This window comes from Pristis pectinata, chromosome 12 (assembly GCF_009764475.1).
Source record: "Pristis pectinata isolate sPriPec2 chromosome 12, sPriPec2.1.pri, whole genome shotgun sequence".
Classification (NCBI taxonomy): Eukaryota; Metazoa; Chordata; class Chondrichthyes; order Rhinopristiformes; family Pristidae; genus Pristis; species Pristis pectinata.
Window position 1 is genome coordinate 2,767,676 of NC_067416.1, and position 20,373 is coordinate 2,788,048.

At 47.9% G+C, this 20,373-nt stretch overlaps 1 protein-coding gene across 1 annotated transcript in view; it reads left to right on the plus strand.

Moving 5' to 3' along the window:
* The window catches only part of loxl4 (lysyl oxidase-like 4), a 94,133-nt gene that overhangs the window by 45,658 nt on the left and 28,102 nt on the right, over positions 1–20,373 (plus strand). Inside the window, 3 exon segments of the mRNA XM_052027294.1 lie at positions 2,927–2,965; positions 6,000–6,213; positions 9,203–9,386. Of these exon segments, the coding sequence (XP_051883254.1) occupies positions 2,927–2,965; positions 6,000–6,213; positions 9,203–9,386 (437 nt within the window).

Genomic DNA, 20,373 nt, shown 5'->3' on the forward strand with positions numbered 1-20,373 from the left:
CAAACTGATCGATCCCATTCTCTCCTCATTTCCCTGTAGACCCTGTAAGTTACTTTACCTCTTTGATTCTTTTCTTACCCACCTACACACGGAGTAATTTACAGCAGCCAATTAACCCACCAGCCAACATATCTTTGGGATGTGGGGGGAAACCGGAGCACCTGGGGGAAACACAAATCGTCACAGGGAGAATGCACAAACTCCACACAGACAGCGCCGGAGGTTGGAATCGAACTCACGTCGCTGGAGCTGAGAGGCAGTGGCTCTGCTAGCTGGATCATTGTGCCTTCAACTATCTGACTTCCAAGTTCTGGAGTTCAGAATCAGAATCAGATTTATTATCACTGACTTAAATGACGTGAGATTTGTTGTTTTGTGGCAGCAGTACAGTGTAAGGCATAAAATTACTATAAATTACAGAAATAAATAAATAGTGCAAAAGAAAGGAATAACGAGGTAGTGTTCATGGGTTCACGGTCCAGTCAGAAATCTGATGGTGGAGGAGAAGAAGCTGTTCCTGAATCATTGAGAATTGTTGATTCTCTCCCTGATTCTCCTTTAAGATGAACAAAGAACAGTCCAGCACTGGACAGGCCATTCCACCCACCATGTTGGGCCGATCTTGATGCTAATTTGTACTAAATGTCCTCCTCCTGTGTATCATCCACATCCCTCCATTCCCTTCGTGGGAACTTAAAACCATCTCACCACCTCTCCTAATATCTCCTTATCTAGCTTATTCCAGTTTTGTATGGTGATGTTCCTATTGGGCTCACTTGCTCTGATAAATCTGAGGTGCTGTCAAGAGGTGCTCGTAATCTTACATCTTGCCATGCAAGTTAAACCAATATTCCCGTCCCTCCAATTCCTCCTTTTTCTTTAAGAGAGTTTTTTGTTTATTCTGAACAGCACAGATTTATACTTGATTGAGCTCGAAATGTTCCATGAATAAATACATATTGTTGGCTGCATTTTGGAACTCTATAAGTATTAGAAGGTACATTACTAATGCAACACAGACCATTAGCATGACAGGGGAACCTAAAGTGGTATTACCTGAGCAGCACTTGACTATGTCATCTTACACTTTCCAGCTGAAAGCTGATTTATGTTGGTCAGTGACACATGTTAAGAGGGAGGCTTTTAAAAAAAACACTCAGGTTTTCTGAGAGATGTGTGTTCTTCCACAGGTCTGGAAATTCTGCACTGTGTGTCCCTCCTGAGCTCATGAGCGCCCACACTGCAGATTTGAACGCACACAATCTGGATTATTAGTCCAGATTTCTGGAATGCTGATCCATTAGTTCACCATCTTACTTCCAAAGAGCAGGAGCTGGGATAAGAACACAAGGACAGGATATATTCACCTTCTCTGCCATTGAACAAGATCACAGCTATTCTGATCTTGGCCTCAGCTCCACTTTGCTGCCTGTTCCCCATCATTCTACGTGTATAACATCATGAGGGGCATAGACAGGGTGAGGGGTGACCTTACAGAAGTGTACAAAATCATGAAAGGCATAGGGTCAACGCACACAGTTTTTTTCTCAAGGGAGGGAACCAAAAACTAGAGGGCATAGGTTTAAGGTGAGAGCGGAGAGATTTAAAAGGGACCTGAGGGGCAATTTCTTCACGCAGAGGGTGGTGGGTGTATGGAACGAGCTGCCAGAGGAAGTGGTTGAGGCAGGAACAAAAATATTTAAAAAACATTTGGATAAGTATGTGGATGGAAGGAGTTTAGAGGGATATGGGCCAAACGTGGGCAAATGGGACTAGCTCGGTGGGCATCATGGTCGGCATGGACCAGTTGGGCCAAAGGGCCTGTTTCCATGCTATTTCTATGACTCTATGACTCTTGACTCCCCTGTAGACCGAAAGCTGATCTTCCCCGGCCAGGAATATACTCAGCGATTTGGCCTCCACAACTCTCTGGGGGAGAGAGTTCCAAAGATTCACCTCCGTCTGAAATGGGTGACCCTTTATTCTGAAACATTGCCCCCACAGTTTTGGATTCCACCCCCCCCCCCCCCCCCATGGGGAAGGTCTTCTCTGTACTTACCCTGACAACCCCCCTCAGGATCTTCTATATTTCAATGAAATCACATTCTTCTCAACTGCAAAGTGTTTGGATCCAACTTGCACAACCTTTTCCTCACAAGACACCACTTCATCTCAGGACTCAACCCAGAGATCCTTCTCTGAACGGCCTCCGATGCACCTTAAGTAAGAAGACCAAAGCTGCACATCTCCTGGTGTGGTCTCACCAGTGCCTTGGACAGTTGAGTGAGACTTCCCTACTCTTATACTCCATCCCTCTTCCAATGAAGGCCACCATTCCCACATACATACTGCACCTGCATAATCAGCCCCTCTCCCCTGTACCTGGTGCTCTTTGACTTGACACCATCTTGGTTGCAAATTATTTTTATTTATTCCAACCTGGAGCACTCAGTGTCTGAAGCAGCTGTCAAGCAGAGGAGTGAGCATCACCCCATTTTGTTCTACATTGAAGACATCAGTTCTTTCATTCTGTCCATGAATTGCAAAGAATCTTCACGGCTCTCTGGTCATACACTGCCGTCTCTTTAGTGACGTTTCCCACCTGGTGCAGTCTGTGCTAGGCAGCACCCTCATCTCTGGCCAGGCATTAGAAACACACCTGGCTGTAAAACTTTCACTTGTTCAATGTTATGGATGGGTTGTTGGATCCTGAGGAGGAGAAACCCGACTGTTAGATCATTCCTAGTGAAAATGTGCAGGCAGAGTGAAACCAGGGACTCTAATCATCAGAGATTAAACTGAATCCTGTGCCTATGCAAATATATATAATACCACGTCACACACCCGCTATTTATTCACGTCTAGTCTGCTGTGTTGCATCAGTGGTGTCAGTGAGATATTCATCTCTTGCATTCTTTTGTTGCAGGAAGCAATGGGATCAAAAGATGAAGAATCCTAAAGCCAGGTATCAAGCAGTTTTTCTCTCGGTAATGCATCAATCATTCTCCCTTGGAACCGTGACTGACTTTCATGTCCTTTTCATGACCCTTTCACACACTGAGCTAATTTAGTAGTTGCACTTTTATTGAAGCTATAAAGGAGACAGAAGGTTTGTATTAGTCATCTAAATATGTGGGGAAAGAGAGGGAGGGAGAACAGAGCTCACTGCTTCATAATGGTGCTTGGAGTGTGACGGGCTATTTACCTCAAATGGAAAAAATATTTATGAAAATTACTTACTGCCAAGGTTGTTAGCATTTTGCAAGCTGGGCTGGCTCTCGACCTTCTCAGGAGACTTCTTCTTCTCTGAGTCCTGGTCACACATTGGTGATACTCTAGCTTGGTTGCTAACCTCTTTGGGGGTGTTCAACTTCATTAGGTGGATTCCTGGAGGTTCCTTTATGACGTCTCCCTTGCCACTGGCCTGTCACCTGTGTCTGGGCATTGCTCTATCAATGCTACCATCTTCAAGGCATCCCACCTAAAGGAGGCAGGATCCTCCTCAAGCCCCGCACCCAGGTCTACATTTCTTTCCTCCGGGTGCTCTGGTTTCCTCCCATACTCCAAAGACGTACGGGTTAGGAAGTTGTGGGTGTGCTATGTTGGCGCCAGAAGCGCGGCGACACTTGCGGGCTGCCCCCTGAACATTCTATGCAAAAGACGCATTTCATTGTGTGCTTCGATGTACATGTGACTAATAAAGATATCTTAACTTATCTTACCTTAAAAGAATTCAGAGGAGAATAAAAGCACCTGATACTTTTTAAAGCTCCCATCATTTTACCCCTGGCTTTTGCTGCCAGCTATTCTGGGACAGAGATTCTGACTGTCCACCCTATCTACGCCTCTCATAATTTTATACCCTTCTATTAGGTCTCCCTCAGCCTCCGATGCTCCAGAGAAAACAACCCAAGTCCGTCCAACCTCTCCTTATAGATAATATTCCCCAATCCAGGCAACATTCTAGTGAACCTCTTCTGCACCCTCTCCAAAGCCTCCACATCCTTCCTGTAATGGGGCAACCAGAACTGTACACAATGCTCCAGAAGTGGCCTAATCAAAGTTTTATACTGCTGCAACATAACTTCCTGACTTTTATACTCAGCACCCTGACCGATGAAGGCAAGAATGCTGTACGCCTTCTTTAACACCTTATTCACTTCTATTGCCACTTTCAGGGAGCTGTGGACGTGCACCCTAAGATTCCTCTGTACATCAATGCTCTTAAGAACTCTGCCATTTACTGAATACTGTACACTGGTCTGCACCCAGAGGGATGTCAACCCCTTCTGCCCCTCCCCTAAACCTGTCCAAACCCAGGACCCCACCCATGGACAGCAGTCTGTACCTGAGCGATTCTGGAGCATGGGAACAGTAGGAGGCCATTCATTGACATCACAGCAGATCTGTCAATCTACCTGCCCCTTCCCTTCTCCTGTAAATCCTTTGTCAGTCACTGTCAGACTTAAAATGAACAGTTGACCAGGCATCGGTTGGCACTTGTGGAGAGAGGGAGCTGTCTGAAAGCGTGGGGTTAAGAAACATTTTTTCATTTGGCTGCTCTGGTGATAGAACCATAGAGTGACAGAGCACTACAGCACAGAAACAGGCCCTTCGGCCCATCTCGTCCGTGCCGACCTGACCTTCTGCCCAGTCCCATCTACCTGCACCCAGACCATATCCCTCCAAACCCCTCCCATCCATGTACCTGTCCAACCCTCTCTTAAATGTTACAATTGAACCTGCATCCACCACTTTCGCTGGCAGCTCGTTCCACACTCGCACCACCCTCTGAGTGAAGAAGTTCCCTCTCAGGTTCCCCTGAAATATTTCACCTTTCACCCTACACGTATGACCTCTGGTTCTAGTCTCACCCAACCTGAGGGGAAAAAGCCTGCATGCATTCACCCTATCTATCCCCCTCATAATCTTGTATACCTCTATAAGATCTCCCCTCATTCTCCTGCGCTCCAGAGAATAAAGTCCTAACCTATTCAACCTTTCCCTATAACTCAGTGATGGTGAATGGTTGGTGACATTTACCCAGTCAAGACACCTGTGTCAGGACCAGTGAGGTCTGGATATAACAGTGTAGTGGTGAACTAGATTCCAGAGGCCTGTACCATTGACCCAGGGATAAGAGTTCAAATCCTGGCACTGCTGGGGAATTTAAATTCAAGCAATTAAGTAACTACACCGTGCAAGTGACAGCCCCAGTAACAGTGACAGATTGGTGTAAAAGCCTGCTGGTTCACTATTGTCCTCTGGGAGGGAAATCTGCCGACATTACCTGGTCTGAAATACACGTGACTCCAGTCCCACGGGAATGTGGTCAACTCTTAACTACCTCTCCAGTTTGGGGCCAGTTTGGGATGTACAATAATTGCTGGCACATCCACATCTATGAGCTAAGAGACATTTGGATAAGTACTTGATTAGGAAAGGTTGAGAGGGTTTTTGGGCCAAACACGGGCAAATGGGACTAGCTTAGGTGGGTGTCTTCGTCGACATGGACAATTTGGGCCGGAGGGCCTGTTTCCTTGCTGTGTTAGATAAGATAAGATACCTTTATTACTCACATGTACATCGAAACACGCAGTTTTTGCGTGGAGTGTTCTGGGGGCAGCCCGCAAAATTCCAGCAGCTCTCTGTAAGGAGTTTGTACGTTCTCCCCGTGTCTGCGTGGGTTTCCTCCGGGTGCTCCGGTTTCCTCCCACATTCCAAAGGCGTACGGGTTAGGAAGTTGTGGGCATGCTATGTTGGCGCCAGAAGTGTGGCGACCCTTGTGGGCTGCCCCCAGAGCACTCTACGCAAAAGGAGCATTTCACTGTGTCTTTCGATGTGCATGTGACTAATAAAGATGTCTTGTCTTATCTTGGTACCACTGAAGTGTCGCCACGATTCCATGAATGAATTAAAAGACTATGAGGGGGAGGGGCGTAGGGAGTGGGGTAGGCGGGGCTGCACTTGTCACTCTCTCTCTCTCTCATGTCCGATAGGCTGTACTCGGCCACCAGAAAGAAGAGCTTTTGGATCCACAAGGTGTCGTGCAGTGGCAATGAGCCACATCTGTCAGAGTGCAGGGTGCAGATCTCAGCTGGGAAGAAGCTGCACCCCTGTGAGAGAGGGATGCACACGGTGGTTAGCTGTGTGGCAGGACCTGCATTCACACAGGGCACCGGCAGTCGATTCCGGAAGGCTTATCGCGCCGAGGTAAGGTGACTGTATTGTCCGATCTCCCACGGCTTCGTGAGGAGACCTTGTGTGTCAGGGCTCTCTCAGGGCAGGTTGGTCTGAACTCCTAAAATGGTGTGCCTCTGCATAACCCTGTATTGCAGCACCAGAGTTACAATGACAGTTCCCTGAAAGCGGCATCACAGGTAGACAGGGTGGTGGAGAAAGCGTCTGCCACACTGGCCTTCACCAGTCAGGGTACTGAGTGTGGAAGTTGGGATGTGATGCTGCAGTTGTACAGGATGTTGGTGAGGCCGCGCTTGGAGTACTGTGTTCAGTTTTGGTCGCCCTGCTATAGGAAAGATGCCACTAAGCTGGAAAGAGTGCAGAGGAGATTTACGAGGATGTTGCCAGGACTTGAGTGAGAGGTTGGGCAGGCGAGGACTTTATTCCTTAGACTGTAAGACATTGAGAGGTGACCTTAACAGAGGTGTAAAAATCATGAGGGGATAGATTGGAAAAGTTGGGCCGAAGGACCTGTTTCTGTGCTGTATGACTCTATATGATCAACTGTGAACCGTGACTATCCCTTTAAGGCTCTGCATGAAAGTGATTGAAATAAACACATCCTGAGTTTTTGCACCTCCTCTGCATTGCCGCTGATTTGACCCGCACCCACACAAAGACCGGACTCTCCATCTCAATCCACCCCCACAATACCAGGAGCCAGCAATCTGACCATTTCCGAAGCACACATCAATTCGACTGCGTCCACACACAGCTGAGAAGCTGCTCCAGAAACCCAGCTCCCTCTGCCTCTGACTTGCGCTCTGTGCCTCTCTGTGTATGTGTGTCTCTCTCTGCCTCTCTTTATCTAGTCTGCTCTCTCTATCTGTCTCAGTGTCTCTTCTCCCCACCTCTCCGACTATCTCTGTCTCATTCTCTCTGTCTCTCTGACTCTCTCTCTTCCCTCTCTGTCGCTTTCTCTTTCTTTCTCTTTCTCACTCTCTCCCTCCTTTTGTCTCTCTCTCTCTCTGTCTCTCTCTCTCTCTGTCTCTATCTGTCTCTGTTTCTTCTTCATGTCTCTCTCCGTTTCTCTGACTCTCTCTTTCTCTCTCCTTTTACCTCTCCCACTAACGCTCTCTCTGACTTTCTTTCTCTGTCACCCTCTCTTGCTTTCTATTTTTTCCAAACTCTATTTTGCTTTTTCTTTTCTATTCCTCTGTCCCATTTTTTCTTCACTTCTCTCTATTGTTCACTCCTTCCTTCCTTCCTTTGCCTTTCTCCCTTCCTTCCCCAGTCCACCTCTGCCCACCCTGTGATTTTCCTGTCAGGTTCCAGTGAAACGTTCAACATCTGAGCCCCCCACCTCTGGTCCTCCTCTTGACTGGGACAAAGGTGCAGGCACAGAAGTCTGGGGAATGAACGAGGGGAACGGAGGATCTGGAGTGTGTTCTGTTGGAGACCAAGTGGGAAAAATGGCCATGAGAAGCTGCTCTGTCCATAAATAAACCCAACCAACAATTAAATCTGTTTTCCAACACCACGTTCCAGTAAGTGCATGAAAGCTCTCGAGAGGTTTTGAGGGAATTATATAAGGATGTTACCAGGGCTGGAAGAGTTTGGCCTCCCCTTAAACACATCAGCACATCCACCCCCACCCCTCCCTGTGGAAGGGAGCTCCACATTCTCACTGCTCTCTGGGGTAAGGAGTTTCCCCGGAACTCCCTGTTGGATTTCTTGCTGACTCTCTGACACTGACAGCCTCTGGTTACCCTCTTCCCCACAAGCGGAGACGTTCTCTCTGCATCTGCTCCATCAACATCCCTCGGCACTTTACAGTCCCCCACTGGGTCTCCCCTCAGGCTTCCAGCTTGTTCATCCTGTTTCCCGATACATACACCCTTGGATTTCTGGGATCATCATTGTGAACCTTCTCTGCACCCTCTCCAGTCTCTTGACACCCTTTCTATGATAGGGTGACCAGAACTGTACACAATACTCCAAGTGTGGTCTGGCTGAGGTCTGATACAAGTTTAGCATCACTTGCCTACTTTTCAACATAACATCAGTTTGAGTTATGAGGAGACAGCGGAGAGGCTGGGTCTGTTCTCCCCGGAGCGGAGGGGGTTACGAGGAGACATGGTTGAGCTACATAAAATTATGAGGGGTATAGATAGGGTAGACTGCAGGAAACTTTTCCCCGTATCAGAGGTAGATAAAACTGCAAGACACAGATTTAGGGTAAGGGGAAAAAGGTTTCGAGGGGATCTGAGGGGGACCTTTCTCACCCAGAGAGCAATGAGGACCTGGAACACACTGCCTTAGAGAGTGGTGGAAGCAGAGTCACTGATAGCATTTAAGAAGTGTCCAGACAAGCACTTGAATCACCCAGACAGAGAAGGCTACAGGCCAAGAGCTGGATTAACATGGATGGGTGAGCACTGGTCAGCATGGAAATGTTGGCCAAATGGCCTGTTTCCATGCTGTGACTCTATGACCCTATAGACCTTGGTTTGCATAATTTATGGTCTTGCTAAACTGTGTGCCAACTTGGAATGATTGGTGCTTGGCATAGTGATGTGATACAATGGGCTTGATCTAAACAATGCCTTTGACCTTTTAGAGACTTATAAAATCCTGAGGGGCAGAGATAAGGTGGATGATCACGGTCTTTGTCCCAGGATAGGGAAGCTAAAACTAGAGGGCACAGGTTTAAGGTGAGAGGGGAAAGATTTAAAGAGGACCTGAGGGGCAACATTTTCACCCAGAGTGTGGTAGGTAGATGGAATGAGCTGCCAGAAGAAGTGGTAGAGGCGGATATAATTAGAATGTATAAAAGGCAGTTGGACAGGTCCATGGATAGGAAGGGTTTAGCGGGATATGGGCCAAACACTGGCAAATGGGACTAGCTCAGGAAGGCACCTTGGTTAGTATGGATGAGTTGGGCCGAAGGGCCTGTTTCCCTGCTGTATAACTCCATGACTCCAATGCCCTGGCCAACATGTGATTCGTTTCTTTTTCCCAGCAACCCCTGGTGAGGTTAAAGGGCGGAGCACAGACTGGTGAGGGCAGAGTGGAAGTCCTGAAGAATGGTAAATGGGGAACCATCTGTGACGATCGTTGGAACCTCCTGTCCGCCAGCGTGGTGTGTCGCGAGCTGGGATACGGCAGTGCCCGGGAGGCACTAACAGGAGCCCGGCTGGGACAAGGTCAGTGATGCGTGGCGCATGGAAGTGTGGGGGACTGGGATTTACTATCTGCACCCATGCTTCCAAATCCCTCTGTGGTCTCTCCCCTTCCCAAATACCGGATCCTGAAAGGCCTGGATAGAGTGGATGTGGAGAGGATGTTTCCATCAGTGGGAGACTCTAGGATCCGAGGGCACAGCCTCAGGATAAACAGACGTCCCTTTAGAACTGAGATGAGGAGGAATTTCTTCAGCCAAGTGGTGATGAATCTGTGGAATTCGTTGCCACAGAGGGCAGTGGAGGCCAAATCATGATTGGTGAGGGGGTTAAGGGGAGAAGGCGGGAGAATGGGGTTGAGACAAAAAAATCAGCCATGATTGAATGGCAGAGCAGACTTGATGGGCCGAATGGCCTAATTCTGCTCCTATGTCTTATGGTCTTCCCCGTTGTGACCTCCATTAGTCCTACGTCCTTTGGCAACCTCTGCACTCCTCCATCTGATCACCTCCGAGTCTAATGGCTCAGTCACTGGTGACCAGGCCTTCAGATGCCCAGGACATGAGCTCTGGACTTCCTACCCTGACCCTCCCTCCACTTCTCGCACCTCCCTTAAGATGCTCCTTTATTTGACCTGCCCTGATATCTCTGTGGCTCAATGTAGACCTTGGTTTAACGATCACTCTGCTGGATATTTTGGGATGTTCTGCTACACACCACCAGGCTCAAGGACGCTTCTATCCTGCTGTTATAAGACTATTGAGCGGTTCCCTAGTATGATCAGGTGGACTCTTGACCTCACAATCTACTTTGTTATGACCTTGCGCCTTATTGTCTACCTGCAATGCACTTCCCTGTGGCTGTGACACTTTACTCTGCATCCTGTTATTGTTTTTACCCTGTACTACCTCAATGCACTGTGGATTGAATTGATCTGTATGAATGGTATGCAAGACAAGTTTTTCCTTGTACCTTGGTACAGATGACAATAATAAACCAATTCCAATACCATAAAAGTATAAATGCACAAGTACAGCCAGGAAGAGGCCATTCTGCCCCTCTGTGCCTGCTCCACCATTCAGTAAGATCGTGACTGACCATCTAGCTCAGCACCACATCCCTGCACTAACCCCATATCCCTCCATTCCCTTAATATCTAAAAATCCCGTGCTGACTGGTACAGCCTCTTGGGTAAAGAATTCCAAAGATTCACCATTCCCTGGCTGAAGCAACTTCTCGCCTCAGCCCTGAATGGCCAACCCTTTATTCTGAGACATTGACCCCTGGTTCTACACTCCTCCCCACCACCCGCCCCCCCCCCCCACCGCCCCACCGAAGTCAGGGGAAACACCCTCCCCACATCTTCCCTGTCAGGCCCCAAAAGGACTTTGCAGACACAAGAGAGACTGCAGACACTGGAATCTGGAGCAACACACAATCTGCTGGAGGAACTCAGTGGGTCGGGCAGCATCTGTGGGGGGGAACGGACAGTTGGGGGTTTCAGGTTGTAGACTGGAATCTGGACCCATAGGATCTTTGTTCATTTCAAAAACGATCTCCTCAGCTTTAGAGAGGACAGCCTATTCTTTTTAATCTCCCCTCATTGGACAGAACCTGCATCTTTACTATTTAAAACCCAATATAATTGGTAGTTTGCTTTTAACTTAACAGTACTAACTTCTTTGTAAAGGAATAAACTTCAAAGGCACATCAGAGGGAGCAGGGTGAAGAGGTCACCTGTGTCATGTTAGAAATATGCACAGCAAAGTCCCCACAGACCAACACTTGCGAGATAACATTTGAACCTTGTCGGCAGCTCATCTCTTGCTGCTGAGGCTGCTGTATCTGCCAGCAGAAAAATCCCATCCGTCCCATTCCCCCCCTCTCCTGATCCGAATATCTTGCAACCCAGCCACTTACTACTGATACCTGGAGCTGAAGGCCCACACTGCTGTCAGAGCCCTCTCTATCCCCCACCACCCCAGCCCTGAAACCTAGGTTCGGTCCTAGGAGACACCTGTGATAAGAAGAAGATTTCTTGATTGGTCACATGTACATCGAAACACACCAGTGAAATGCACCTCTGTGTAGAGTGTTCTGGGGGCAAGCCCACAAGTGTCGCCACGCTTCCGGCGCCAACATAGCATGCCCACAACTTCCTAATCCATATGTCTTGGAATGTGGGAGGAAACCGGAGCACCCGGAGGAAACCCACGCAGACACGGGGAGAACATACAGACTCCTTACAGACATTGGCCGGAATTGAACCCGGGTCGCTGGCGGCTGTAATAGCGTTACGCCATCATGCTACACTACCGTGCCTGTGTCTGTGGAGTGTGTAATGCCCTGTTGGTGGACCTTGGGACTGAGAGAACTTCTCGGTCCATCTGTTCGTTCCGTTCCATCCTAAAGGATACAGCTCTTGCCCAAAACCCAGTGACAATCGATGAGGCACCTCAGGGCTTGGTAGCCCAGTTCAGAGTCAGCAAGCACTGCCTTAGGTCTCAGAGTCATTGGGCCCGCAGCACAGAACAGGCCCTTCTGCCCGTCATGTGGGTGCCAACCATCAATGTGCAGGTGTTGCCCAGCTGTGGCCCCAGTGACAAATAGCCAATCGACACCAATCCCAGTTCTAACACGTGATCTATAGCCTTCTCACCCTGATGATTGAAGTGGTTGTACAGGTACCTTGTGAGTACTGTGAGAGCCTCTGCTTCAGCACCCCCTCAGGCGGTGCGTTCCAGATTCCAACACCCCTCTGGGTGGGAAAATTCTCCCTCAGACCCCTCAAAACCCCCTGACTCTCACCTTAAACCAATGCCCCCTGCGTTGGACACCTCTGTCATGGGGAATAAGTTTCTCTCTATCCACCCTATGTCTGCCCCTGATAACTTTGTACACCTCTATCAGGTCCATCCCTACACTCCACTGTGTGACACTGGTTGAACTGGTGGCGTGCAGGAAGTCAGGTTCAATAGGGGAGCCACTTTCTTTGAAGCTGTTTTCCAAGGATAATGGTTGAGGGACACCAGGACAGATCCCCTGCTCGTATTTGGAATACTGTCTGTGGGATCTTCCGCATTCATCCAAGGTGTGAGAGAGCTGCGCTCATGGTCTCTGTTCAATAACACCACCTCTGATCATCCAGCTCTGGAGGGTCTGCCCAGGGTGGGATTCAAACCTGCCACCGCCTGCCCTCAGAAAAGCGAGGGGTGATCTTATTGAAACATGGACGAGTTGGGCTGAAGGGCCTGTTTGTATAACTCTGACTCCATATAAGATCCCAAGGGACATGACAGTGTAGATGTTTCCATCAGTGGGAGATTCTAAAATGAGGGGATATGGTTACAGAATAAGGGGGAAATCATTTAAAAAACTGAGGGTATAGAAATGTCTTCTCAACATAAGGAGGTGAATCTCTGGATTACTCTAGCCCAGACTTGTGGAGGCTGAATCATTGGAAGTGAGGGAGATAAATCTTTGGAAAGATTGGAGGATTAGGGGGCCATGGGGAACTGGCACAGAGGAGGGAGTTGAGGCCTGAGGTAGATCGGACATTGAGTGGTGGGGCAGGTTTGAGGGGCCGAGTGGCCTACTCCTGCTCCTATTGCATTGTGTTCAGGTGCTCAGCAGTAGAAGTGCAACCACTGGAGTTCCATTTGCCGATGGTATGTTGATGCCACTGGCAACACTGGCATTTATTCCCCATTCCTGGATTTGAAGCCAGTTCAGAGCCTGGTGGTCTGGGGTCAGGTGTGGACCAGACTGCTCCTCCCCAAACAACATCTGGTGGATTGTTACAACATCCAGGAGTTTCATGGTTCCACCGTTACTGGGGCTAGTTTCAATTCAGGATTGGACAATCTTATTCTAATAATTTATTCCATCAAAGAGTGCCTCGCCCACTCATAGAGTGCAGCTGGTAGAGTTGTTGCCTCTTAGCATCAGAGACCTGGGTTCAATCCTGACCTCAGGTGTTGTCTGTGTGGAGTTTGCACATTCTCCCTGTGACTGCACGGGTTTCCCTCGGGTACTCCGGTTTCCTCCCACATCTCAAAGACTTGCGGGCTATAGAATCATAGAGTCATACAGCATGGAAACAGGCCATTCGGCCCAACTTGTCCATGCCAACCATGGCGCTCACAAGCTAGACCCATTTGCCCGTGTCTGGCCCACATCCCTCTACATCCCTCCTGTCCATACGCTTATCCAAATGTCTTTTGAATGTTGTTATTGTACCTGCCTCTGGCAGCTCGTTCCATATACCCACCACCCTCTGCGTGAAGAAGTTGCCCCTCAGGTCCCTTTTAAACATTTCTCCTCTCACCTTAAACCTGTGCCCTCTAGTGTTTTGTTCCCTTTCCCTGGGAAAAAGACTGAGTGCATTCACCCTATCTATGCCCCTCATGATTTTACACACCTCTGTAAGGTCACCCCTCATTCTCCTACCGTCTAAGGAGTAAAGTCCCAGCCTGCCCAACCTCTCCCTATAACTCAGGCCCTCGAGTCCTGGCAACATTCTCATAAATCTTCTCTGCACTCTTTCCAGTTTAGCCACGCCTTTCCTATAACAGGGTGACCAAGGCTGTATAATACTCCAAGTGTGGTCTCACCAATGTCGTATACAATTGCAACATAATGTGCCAACTCCTGTACTCAGTGCCCTGACTGATGAAGGTCAGCGTGCCAAATGCCTTCTTCACCACCCTGTCTACCTGTGACTCTGCTTTCAGTGAGCAATGTACTTGTACTGCTGGGTCCCTCTGTTCCACAACACTGCCCAGGGTCCAACCATTCACTGTACAAGTCCTACCCTGGTTTGACTTCCCAAGTCCCAAGGATTGATTAATAAATTAAATTTAAAATGGTAAATTGGTAAATTGGTTTATTATTGTCGTATGTACCGAGGTACAGTGAAAAACTTTGATTTGCATGTCATCCACACAGATCATTTCATTACACAGTGCATTGAGGTAGTACAAGGGAAAACAATAACAGAATGCAGAATAAAGTGTTACAGTTACAGAGAAAGCGCAGTGCAGGCAGACAATAAGGTGGAAGGCCATAACAAGGTAGATTGTGAGGTCAAGAGTCCATCTTTTCATTCTAGGGGACTGTTCAATAGTCTTATAACAGCGGGATAGAAGCTGTCCTTGAGCCTGGTGGTACGTGCTTTCAGGCTTTTGTATCTTCTGCCCGACGGGAGGGGGGAGAAGGGAGAATGTCTGGGGTGGGTAGGGTCTGTGATTATGTCGGCTGCTTTACCGAGGCAGCAGGAAGTGTAGACAGAGTCCATGGAGGGGAGGCTGGTTTTCTGTGATCGGCTGAGCTGTGTCCACAACTCTCTGCAGTTTCTTGCCATCCTGGGCAAAGCAGTTGCTGTACCAAAACCGTGATGGATCTGGATAGGATTCTTTCTATGGTGCATTGATAAAAAATTGGTGAGGGTCAAGGGGGACATGCCGATTCAGTGTTGAACCCCTCCTGACGATGCACCCTCAGGAATTTGCCACAGGGACGTGTCTTTGTCACACACCACGTGCACACATTGCCAGTTTATTTCTAAAGGCAAATAACAGGTTGGGATAACTGAGAATGACCTCAGTGTTGTAGCAGGAAGTGTTGGAGTAATAGTTGCTTCAGATGGGATTGTGGGTTGGCAGCTCAGCAGGAGTTGGGTGTGGGAGCATTCTTCATTACAGGAAATAGGAGCAGGAGTTGGCCATTCGGCCCCTCGATCCTGCCCCATCATAACAGTACCGGTCTAACAGTGTACTGTCCCTTTACATTTGATCTCCCAAAGTGTAACACCTCACACTTGGCCGGATTAAACTGCATCTGCCACTTCTCTGCCCATATCTGCAACTGATCTATATCCCGCTCTATCCTTCGTCAATCCTCTACACTATCCACAATGCCACCAATCCCGGTATCGTCTGCGAACTTGGCCACAGATCCACTTTCCCTCCCATTCCCCAGAACCCTCCACTCCCCACAGACCAAAAATCTGTCCATCTCCTCCTTGAATGTACTCAGTGACTCTGCTCCCCCACAGCTCCGTGGGAGATAGAATTCCAAAGATTCAGTGCACTAGGAGAGAGGAAATTCCTCTTCACCTCCAACTGAAATGGGCAGCTCCTAAGTCTGGAATTAGGTCTCCCCATTCTAGATAACGTTGAGTACAGAAGTTGAGACATTATGTTACAGTTGTATAAGACATTAGTGAGGCTGCATTTGGAATATTGTGTTTAGCTTTGTTCTCCCTGTTATAGGAAAGATGCCATTAAGCTGGAAAGAGTGCAGAGGAGATTTACGAGGATGTTGCCAGGACTCGAGGGGCTGAGTTATGGAGAGAGGTTGAGCAGGTTGGGACTTTATTCACTGGAGCATAGGAGAATGAGGGGTGATCTTATAGAGGAGTGATCTATATAAAATCGTGAGGGGCATAGACAGGGTGAATGCACACCATCTTCTTCCCAGGGTTGGGGAATTGAGAACTAGAGGGCATAGGTTTAGGGTGAGAGGGGAGAGATTTAATAGGACCCCAAGGGGCAACTTTTTTACCAAGAGGGTGGTCAGTACATGGAACGAGCTGCCAGAGGAAGTGGTTGAGGCAGGTACATTAATAACATTTAAAAGGTACTTGGACAGGAAAGGTTCAGAGGGATATGGGCCAAACACAGGCAAATGGGACTGGCTTGGATGGGAGTCTTGGTCAGCACAGACCAGTTGGTCTGATGTTCCTGTTTCCGTGCTGTATGATTCTATAAATCCACCGGGAGAAATATTCACCCTGTCAATTGCCCCAGAATGTTTTAATAAGGTTACCTCTCATTCTTCTGAACTCCAATGACCCAATCTGCTGAATCCTCATAAGGTGACTCCTTCACCTCAGGAATCAACCCAATGAACCTTCTCTGCACTGCCCTCAATGCAAGTATGCCCTTCCTTCAATAAGGAGAGAAAAACTGTCCATAATTTGCCTATGAAATATTTATACAGAACACCCAATTCATTGAAAATTATTAAGATGAATGTTTTGTTAGATTTTCCACCTGATCTATGTGAATATGTTGTTTCTCTTGATGGAGGAAGTCTCTTGGTACCTCACCTGTACCACAGAACAGTGACTCAAGTTGTTTAATTATTGGACTGTGGAATAATGATCCAGTGAAATGAGTTCAAATCCCATCAAGGTAGCTGTGGATTTAATTCAGTAAATTAAATAAATGTGGAATGAAAAAGCAACAAGACTATTGGATTGTTGTAAAATTTCATCAATTCACAAGTCAATAGGGTGGTGAAGAAGGCGTACGGCACGCTTGCCTTTATTAGTCGAGGCATTGAGTTCAAGAGTCAGGATGTTATGTTCCAGCTTTATAAAATTCTGATTCGGCTGCATCTGGAGTGTGGCATTCAATTCTGGTCACAAGAGGGCACGTACCACCAGACTTAAGGACAGCTTCTACCCCACTGTGATAAGACTATTGAAAGGTTCCCTTATACAATGAGATGGACTCTGACCTCACGATCTACCTTGTTGTGACCTTGCACCTTATTGCACTGCACTTTCTCTGTAGCTGTGACACTTTACTCTGTACTGTTATTGTTCTTACCTGTACTACATCAACGCACTCTGTACTGACTCAATGTAACTGCACTGTGTAATGAATTGACCTGCACAATCAGTATGCAAGACAAGTTTTTCACTGTACCTTGGTACAAGTGACAATAATAAACCAATAACCAATACCAATACCATTATAGGAAGGATGTAGAGGCCATGGAGTGGGTGCAGGGGAGGTTCACCAGGATTCTGCCTGGATTAGAGGGCAGGTGCTATAAGGAGAGTTTGGGACAAACTTGGGTTGTTTTCTCTGGAACGGTGGAGGCTGAGGGGAGATCTGATAGGAGTTTGTAAGATTACGAGAGGCATAGATGGAGTAGACAGCCGGTATCTTTCTCCCCAGTGTTAAAATGTCTAATACTAGAGGACATGCATTTAAGGTGAGAGGGGGTAAGTTCAAAGGAGATGTGGGGGAAAATGTTTTTACACAGAGAGCGGTGGGTGCCTGGAATGTGCTGCCAGGGGTGGGGGTGGAGGCAGATACGATAGAGGGCTTTAAGCGGCTCTTAGATAGGCTTGTGAATGTGCAGAGAATGGAGGGATCTGAATCTTGTGTCGGCAGGTGGGACTATTTTAGCCAGATGTTTAATTACTAGTTTAATTAGTTCAGCACAACATTGTGGGCTGAAGGGCCTGTTCTTGTGCTGTACTGTTCTGTGTTCTATAGAGAAAGAAATCAGCCATCCTTACCTGATCTGGTCTACATGTGACCGCAGTCCCATAGCAATGTGTTTGACTGTTGACTGCCCATAACCATTGGGTCTAAGTCTTGGAACTCCCTCCCCAACAGCTCTGTAGGAGAAGAAGGTGGTGAAGAAGGACTACAGTGTCAAGAAGGTGACTCCTCACTACCTACTCAGGGGCAATTAGGGATGGGCAATAAATGCTGTCCTTCCAAACCTAGGTCGTTGTGCTGAGGGTCAGACTATAAATTTGTCCTTTCTCATGGGACTCAATGAGCTCTGACCTCACCCACATTCCTTCCAGTGTTTGTAATTGAGCACAAGAGTCCTAAACACATCCAACTGCTGAGGCATAAAGTTGCCTCAGTGATTCCAGCCAATACAAGGTCCACCCTAGGCTCCACTTGGCCCAGGACCATCGGCCTCTCCTCCCAGCCAGTCTGGACAGATCCAGAGCTGCAAGTAGCACCGTGCTTACATTACTGAATTAGGTTCCAGAGGCCTGGTACCATGCACCTCGACACAAGCTCAAATCCCACGGCAGCAGTCCGGAAAAATTTAAAATCGGGTGAATGAAATGAGTGAGGCAGTCATAGAATGTCACTCCTTGGCAATGGTGCCCGGGATGGTCCTTATACCCACAGTTCTCGGAGGAAGTTCAGGGGGCCTTCATATGTGACTCCAGGTCCCCAATGTGGTAGGCACCTCCTCAGTTTCAGGATGTGGGATGGGGGAGCTGGAAGTCCCCTGGGTTAATGCCTTGTTCCAGAGAGAGTTCTTCACAGCCTCCACACTGCAGTGTGAATTCTGTGTTCAACAGTGGAACCTCCTGTTCCTAAGGGCAGTGTGCTTCCTGGTGACTTCTAGGGAATCCTAAAAACATTCTTCTTATTTTCTATCTCAGCCTTTTACCTGGGCTCGTTAGTTGGTGTGGTGGGTTATTGACCTGAGGTTCTGTTGTGGGACCCTAGCCTTTTACTTGGGTACAACATGTTTTTGTTCAGTTTCCCTGGGTTCCAACTCAAACCACTAGTGACTCACCCCCCCCACCCCCACCCCCCCCCGACATAAGAAATAGAAGCAGGAGGAGGCCATTTGGCCCCTCATTCCTGCTTCACCATTCAGTAAGATCATGCCAATCCTTCACCTTGGTTGCCACTTTCCTGCACTAACTACCATAGTACTTGGATTCCCTTAATGAGAGATAGACATCACCCAGCAACACCAGCATTCATTACCCACCCACTGATTGCCCCTGAACTGAGGAGGCCGTTGAAGAGTCAACGAATCATGCACAGGCCAGAACCTTTGAGGATGGCAGATTTTCTCCCCTGAGATGTGTTCTTACAACAATCTCACCGTGGGCACATGACTGAGAGGAAAATAGAGGGATATGGGCATTCTGTAGTGTAGGGGCAGGCATGGTAGTGTAACGGTTAGTGTAACACTATTACAGCACCAGCGACCCAGGTTCAATTCCGGCCACTGTCTGTAAGGAGTCTGTATGGTTCTCCCCGTGTCTGCGTGGGTTTCCTCCCACATCCCAAAGACGTATGGGTTAGGAGGTTGTGGGCATGCTGTGTTGGCGCCGGAAGTATGGCGACATTTGCGGGCTGCCCCCAGAACACTCTATGCAAAAGATGCATTTCACTGTGTGTTTCGATGTACATGTGATTAATAAAGAGATCTTAAGATAAGATCTTATCTGTTAGGTAGGAGGTATTAGCTATGTCGGCACAAACGTTGTGGGCCGAAGGGCCTGTTCTGTGCTGTACTGTTCTATGTTCTATTACTGAGACCTGTTGTAATTGCAACTTGACCCACTCAGCTGAATTTAAACTCTCCAGGAGCCATGGTGGGATTTGAATTCATGCCTCTGGATCAATGGTCCAGACGTCCAGTTGCTAGTCCAGGAACATAACCACTGCATACTGTAGCCCATGCTGCACTGCACTGCCAGTAACTCCCATGTGCTGAGAGATGAACAAATGAGAGAGAATCCTGCCACAGACTCTGATTGCAAACATTCAGATCATAGGTAATACCAGAAGTCCATTCAGCCCATTGTGTCCTGTACTGGTCATTTGTTCACCTGTCCCAACTGTTCCTCCTTTTCCCTAACACACCTACTGTCTTTCCTGGTAGAGGTTTATAAGATCTGAGAGGCATAGATAGAGTATGCAGCTGGTATCTTTTTCCCAGGGTCAAATGTCTAATGCTAGAGGGCATGAATTAGGGTGAGAGGGGGTAATTTCAAAGGAGATGTGCGGGGCAAGTTTTTTTACACAGAGAACGGTGGTGCCTGGAATGTGCTGCCAGGGGTGGTGGTGAGGCAGATACGATAGAGGCTCTAAGATAGGCACATGAATATGCAGAGAATGGAGGGATATGGACCATCTGCAGGGAGAAGGGATTAGTTTAATATAGGTATCATTAGCTTAATTAGTTCGATGCAACGTTCTGTGCTGTACTGTTCTATGTTCTGTGTTCTGTCAAGTATTTACCCAATTCCTTTCGAGCAACAAACAATCTGCTGGAGGAAACTCAGCGGTCGAGCAGCATCTGTGGGGAGGAGAGGAAATGTCGATGTTTTGGGTTGGAACCCTGTATCAGATCCAGATGCAGGGCTTCTCCCCAAATCGTTGACCCTTAAATTGGTAATTGGTTTATTATTGTCACATGTACTGGGGTATGGTATAAA